The following is a 6,528-nucleotide window of genomic DNA, read 5'->3' as shown; positions in this document are numbered from 1 at the left end:
AAAGTTATGGGTGTGGTTGATCTAGGGTAGCATCTTCAGACACACGAAATGGTTGTTGAAAACAGAAATGTTTATTGGTTATAGTCCTTCTTGATGAATGTCTTAGATTTGGTTATATTCCTTCTTGATGAATGTCTTAGATTTCTCATGACATATCTGCTGCTTGTTGAATGCATGCAAAGTAATTGCAAAAAGCAACTTATCTATCATAGAACTGAAGTAGTTTTGCTTGGTGTATTTTCAAACTTCTCTGTATTCTACATTCTGCACTCTTATGATAGTCAAGACCTGACTTGTTCTGTTTCAAGATCTTTTTGTATGGGAGAGTTGCCCAAAATGGGCACTAAATATTTTTCATGAGATCTCAATATCACTGGTATGACTATCAAAATTGTGAGCATCAGCATGTAGGTTCCAGATTCAAGTCGTAGTCTCAGGGCCCTTTGCTATTGTTTTTGAGAAATGACCCGGTCTAGCCCATTCCTTGAAAGAAGTTTTTACGGGATCCCTATCCACCAAAATTTTGACTTTTGGTTCTGGCGAACAAATAAGAGGGAGAACGCCCATGTTTCACAATGGACATGGAAGAGTTTCTACCCCACAAAGGGATGGTTCATTCACAAGATAGAGAGCCCTATGTTGAGTACTTGTAGTGTCACGGCCTTAATGGGTGTACCAACTATGAGTTCTTCAAGAAGCTCTTAATCATCGGTTGCTTACGAGGTTCTTGATATGGCCCAGAAGAACTCAATTCCATAAATCGACTTGCAAGGTGAGGAGACCTAATATCACCCACATCAGTTCCCTTTGAAAATCGAGGTGGAGTCAGACCTCATACGCTGATATGTATAGGTGTAGTGTGCATAAGGAGAATTGCGCAAGAATTCGAGAGGATCTAAATCGTTATCAAACCTAGTCGAAAGTTAAGTTGTAGAGAAAATGTGGTGATTCCCTTCATGGGGAAAGGTCATAGATCCCTTCCTGTCGGCCATGGCCTACCTCTGAAGCAAAGAACATCGCCCTCCGATACCCTCTTACCTCTGCCTCTTCCATGCGCATCTTTCTCCCTCAAACCTTCCTACACCCGCTCTCAGCTCACCTAGACCCATCTCTTATTGCCCCCAACCCACCCCCAACCGTGACCCCATGCCCACCACACCTCCACCCTTATTTGCAAACCCCTATCCTTTTCCTGCACTATTGAGAATTGTGATGGGATGGATGTTAGAGAGAGGGGAGAGAGAAGAAATTGGGAAGGGGTACAGGTATAGGTATAGGGGAAGGCAGAAGTGGGTGGAGAATCCAGAAAGTTCTAAAGACAGGTGGCAAAACGGGCTTTATTATGGTAGGGTAAAACAGGGGTTAGAGGGGTTGTGGTCCGTGTTTGTTGCAGAGGAGGGTTTTGGTATAGAGGTGGGTGAGGTTTGTGAGGCAGAATGGGTTGGGGTAGTTGCGCTAGGAAGAGTAAAGGGTGGGGGGCCATGGAGTTGCAACAGGAGGGAGGGTTTGAGGTGGGGATTTGCAAATACAGCTAGGTGAGCTGGAAGGGACAAGGGAACATGGTGGGGCGGGGTTATAGTGAAGGGATGAGTGAATGATTAGGGGAAAGGTAAAATTGGGATTTAAAAAAAAAAATCTCAACAGTAATATCAGTGAAACGTGAGATACTCAAAATACCCTAAATGATGAGATTCTGAACGTTACGTTAGGTACCCTATTTATAATTTCTCCAAATGTTGAATGTAAATCAGTCACCAGGTGTTATTTGTGTACCCTGACCCCATTAATTAAGTTGGAATAAGACTAAGTTTATTGTTGTTGTTGTTGTTGATTTTTATATTCGTGGAAAAGGTAGTGCTGATGGTGGTGGTTTGAGACTTGAAACTTAGGAAGTTCTTGTTTCTTATGGAGGAATTCATTTTCTCATGTAATTCTAACACTATATGCGAAAAGCTTTTGTCGTTGAAGGCCTTAAAAGAACGAGGGAGAGTAGTGTCCATAGAAATGCACTGCTTGAAACCCCTACATGGACACCACTTGCAGTGCTTTCATTCTTTAGGCGAGTGAAAATTTTATTGAAAACAAACGAAAAACAGAAACAACAGACAAAGCCTAAATCGGCTAAACAAGGGAAAAGGCCCTACCCATCAGAAGCGCTTAATTTACTCAGAGAACAAAGGGCCAAGGAAAGAAGGTTGGGGGAGGGAAGGGGAGAGAGTGACATGGGCAAAGCTGAAGCTTAACCACTGCTCTTGAATCTATTATCTATTGCTATTAGAGAACAAACATTTCAATACATGGAAACTTTCTTCACTTATTATTGATTTGAGTTCTTAAAAAAGGTAGAATTACCCAGCCAGGTTTCCCATTTGACAACTAAGAAATCTGCACAACCAATAACAAGTTTTCTCATAAAATCCTTCAGAAGGAGATGACCATCATGTCTGTAACCAAGTTCTTCATGATCAAGGCTTCAGCTTTCTTTGCACGCGTCATTTCTTCCCATTGTTCTCCTGCAGATACACATCTCAGTTTGTATATCAAACTAATACAATTAAGGTGTTCAAACACTACTAATCAACTGGATAGAAGACTGACCTGAGAGCAGCAGAGACATGTCATTCTCCCCATCGGAGTAGGGGTGCTTAAGCTTCTTCAGAGGGCATGAAGAAAGTGGAAGAATAGGAAGATTTTCGCAGTTGCAGATCTCGATCATATACCCATCTGGGTCATGGAAGAAGAGCTGATCAACCTTAATTCCACCTTCCTCAACCTCAGCTTTCACATACTCTATGTTCATTGCCTCTAATTTTCTTATCACCAACCAAAAGTCTGAACATTGGAATGAAATGTGGTTGTCCCTTGGATTGATTACTCCTTTCTTGGCTTGAATGTCATCAGGGGAGTTGCTTTCAAGCAAATGTATGCCAATTCCATGATTGAACAACCTTAACAACACTCAAGTCCCTTTATTAGCTCAGAATATTGAAATTCTTACTGAGATATAGTAGACTAAGAATGAATATACTAAATAAAATGATCAAATTGACCACAAAACATTAATTAATTCAGTATTAATACCTTAATTTGGCACCAGATTTATTTTTCTATGGCAGTTTGACAATTTTAACTTTTCTGGGGGAAAGTGCCAAAATCATCCATAGAACCAGTTTATGTGTGCATAGGAACCATAAAGTTCCAACTTCACAGATGTAGAAGTTGGATCCAATTTAGATCCATAATGGTTAATCATATCTTAAACCAATCTCTTGATGATGGATCCTAAAAAGTGGTGGGATTTGGATGTTTAAGCTTAATCTTAACTTATTCACTACCATATCCAACAACAACACTATCACCAATACCAGCATTAGAGGTAGTACAGTGTACGTTAGCACATTCTGAGTCTCTCTCCTTCCACAATAGAGAGACAAATATGTCATTTCATTACAAGAAGAGAGAGATAGACTCAAGGAAGTGCTAGTGTACACTATGCAGCTCATTTTTACTTTTTCTTTTAAGGGAAAAGGGTAGAGGGGGTTTGGGGGATTTCAAATTTGACACCCTCCCATCAGGATCTGGTTCCTTTCCTCGACTCGACGTTCATTGTTCAGGTTGACCCATAGCTATCTAGGCAAGCACCACGTGTCTAGACGGTGATCCAATGTTTTGAGAGAGCACAGAAAACGAGAAAAAAAAAACAAAAAATGATACTCCAAGAATCATTGGATCATCGCCTGAACACGTGACGCTCACCCAAATAACTATAGACAAAACCTGGACGATGGACACTCAAAGCCGAATCCCTCTTATTATAGGATCGCGTGCACAATTAGAGCCAGTAGTTTCCGACCCCAATCACTGATCTGAATAAAAAATTAAGGCAAGGAGCTTTTCCAAACCAGACTAGTTTAGAAATTAGTATCTGGCCTGGAGGTGCCAATAAAAAAGAAGTCACATGCCTATTGTGTACAATCATCTTGGGTCATCAATTTCTGTTCCCTATGGTACATAGTCGATAATATCCCCACCATTTCAGATACCCTCTCCACACCATCCGAATCACATGGGCCATGAAGGAAAACAGCTTCCACTGTAATAATATGACTTGTCATTAGTGTGGATCCATTTCCACCGACCAGTTCTTAAAAGTGTGTGTGTGTGTGTACCAGTCCACAAAACCAAACAGTGTCTTTGTCCTTATTCCCCTCTCCTTCAAAATAGAGAAGGGCTTTGCTATGTGAGGATGATCACAACCCAAACGAAGAGCTTGCGTGGGATTTCCTTTGGCATCAGGAACTGTAATAGAGAGAGAGAGAGAGAGAGAGAGAAAGAGAGAGAGAGAGAGAGAGGAAGAAATTATTTCTTACTTAGGGATCTTCCACCACTCCTCCAATCGTGTTGAGTTTTAGTCTAAATAGATGATATATATACATATATAGTAGCTAAGCTTAGATCATCTTCTTAGGGTAGAAAGAAGAAAATAAATTAAACAAAACAAGAAGAGAAGGGAATGGGTGTGTGAAGAAAAATAATTAATGAACATGTAGAGTAGAGAATAGAGATTATAAAATAATTTGTTTGCTTACCAAGCTCCTTCAAATTTGAAGGAAGAAGGGCGTTTAATGACGACAAACCCTAATACTTCCTCATAGAATCTCACTGTTTTGCTTACTGATTTGCAGACGAACGAAACATGGTTAAGTGACAGCTGAGGCTCCACAGATGATGACCATCCCATCACCTTCTCTTCCTCCTCTTCCACCTCTTCCACTATCTCTCTCTCTACATCTCTTCCCATATCTCTCTCTCTCTCTCTCTCTCTCGTTGGTGCATTGTACCATTTGCTATCCTATCATTTATAAGAGAAACGATGTGCAGAAAAAATAGAGTAAATAAATTTTTGAAAAGTGGTTGACAATGATCCGCTGGAAGGTAGCGCTGAGTGAAAAAGACCATTTAAACCTATGTGCCCCACCCATATATGCTATCAGATTTGTGCTTATCCATACGTACCAATGAATGTACATCACTACATTCTGTCTCTTTTTTTTATTATAGATAATAATTTGGATAAAAGAAACGTATACAGATATTTAAAACAAGGGTTGTAACCTTTTTTTTTTTCGGTAAATAAGGGTTGTAACTTATTGGAACTAATTATTTATCTTTAGTTAAATTTCCCCAATTTGATATAAAAATAAAAAAATAAATATAGATTTTCCCTATCCCACCCCCCTCAAATTTTTTTTTTTTTTTTTTTTTTTTTTTTTATAAAACCCATCTCCCCAATTTAGAATAGGATTGGTTAAATGTATAATTATGATTATAGCAAAAAAACACAAAATGTTAGTGAGTTAGATTGCGGATGGGTCTTAAATAATTAATATTTTTTGGAGGAAAAAGAAGGTTGTCTAGTGGTACAGCCTTGCACTCAAACTAGGGCTTCTAATAGAGGCAAGCTGGTCATTTAACCTTCCTTGTGTCTAGACTCTAGATGCAAGGGCCAACTAACCTAGCAGCGATCTCCATCCTAATCTTTTTGATATTTTTATTTCCCTTTAATAAACCTTTCTAATTATTAAGTCATAGGTTATATCAACATATTTTTATGGATTATGTCAATATGTTTTTTGGTGGTAATTAACAGTGTTTCTTGTAGGGAAAAAAATTAATCATACTTGTTTCTGTCTCTAACCAAGATTCAGATTTCTCCAGTGCAGTGGTGTGCTAGAGAGGGACCATAAGAGTTCTCTCACTCTCCCCTTGTCTGGAGAGGATCCAGCTCCCTCTAATTACTTTTGTAAGCATGTAGGTTGTTTGAGTAATGATCTCTTAGTTGGTCAAGTTACTTTCTGATCTTGGCCAATCTATGGCAGCAAGTGGCAATTTTTACTTCGTAAATCATTAGCCCTTTTTGTAAGCCCATCCATCCCTTCGGTAATAACACTTCAATAACTACATCTTCGGCATCAAGTGATATCATCGTTGGACTATCATCAGCCTTGTGTAAGTCCATCGTTTTCGGCTTGAAGTATTTTACACACTTCATAAGGGATTTAAATCCTCTGCAATTTTTCATCTTGTAATTCTTATACAATGCTATCTGCAGAGGCGATACCTGGCAGCACTGACATGGACAACCCAGATCTAGAGGGAAAAAATGGTGCTACCTAATAAGTCCATCCTTGCTTGTTGATGAAATTACAATTAGTTTATTTTGAAAACGCCTCATACAATTCACTAAAGATCTCATCAACACCGAATTCGATCAAGTCCGGCTGATTGCATCATTGGGTTAAGAGAGAGTCAAGAACATCAATGGTATCAAGCTTTGAGGACTCCATCAAATATTAGCTGATTTCATATATTTAGGAATTTGTATTGCATTTTGTATACTTGTAATTCATAGCACACATGTAAGGTGATACTCAACTTAGAGCAAACTAATACTTGGTTGCGATTGGTAGTCATTCAGTTTCAGAAACAATGTTTTGTGTCAAAAGCAGTATTTTCAGTTTCTATGTA

At 39.0% G+C, this 6,528-nt stretch overlaps 1 protein-coding gene across 1 annotated transcript; it reads right to left on the bottom strand.

Moving 5' to 3' along the window:
- Positions 1-2,233: 2,233 nt before the first annotated feature.
- On the bottom strand, positions 2,234-4,852 carry LOC122085233. Its single transcript, XM_042653721.1, has 3 exons — positions 4,590-4,852; positions 2,599-2,948; positions 2,234-2,513 (listed from the first exon to the last, which is right to left on the bottom strand). Exons 1-3 carry the CDS (start codon positions 4,799-4,801, stop codon positions 2,422-2,424), a joined length of 654 nt encoding a protein of 217 aa, XP_042509655.1. The 5' UTR covers positions 4,802-4,852; the 3' UTR covers positions 2,234-2,421.
- Between the last annotated feature and the right edge of the window lie 1,676 nt (positions 4,853-6,528).

The sequence above is a fragment of the Macadamia integrifolia genome, chromosome 7 (assembly GCF_013358625.1).
Source record: "Macadamia integrifolia cultivar HAES 741 chromosome 7, SCU_Mint_v3, whole genome shotgun sequence".
NCBI lineage: Eukaryota > Viridiplantae > Streptophyta > Magnoliopsida > Proteales > Proteaceae > Macadamia > Macadamia integrifolia.
The sequence above is the reverse complement of the archived record's forward strand: the minus strand, read 5'-3'. Positions and strand labels throughout refer to the sequence as shown.

Bases quoted from the DNA above. Each gene is read 5' to 3' on its own strand.
- LOC122085233 (XM_042653721.1), bottom strand. From the start codon at position 4,801: ATGGGAAGAGATGTAGAGAGAGAGATAGTGGAAGAGGTGGAAGAGGAG. The intron at 2,949-4,589 runs GTAAGCAAACAA...AGTGTTGTTAAG, and splicing joins TTCAAATTTGAAGGAGCTTG to GTTGTTCAATCATGGAATTG. The intron at 2,514-2,598 runs GTCAGTCTTCTA...GTGTATCTGCAG, and splicing joins CATGTCTCTGCTGCTCTCAG to GAGAACAATGGGAAGAAATG.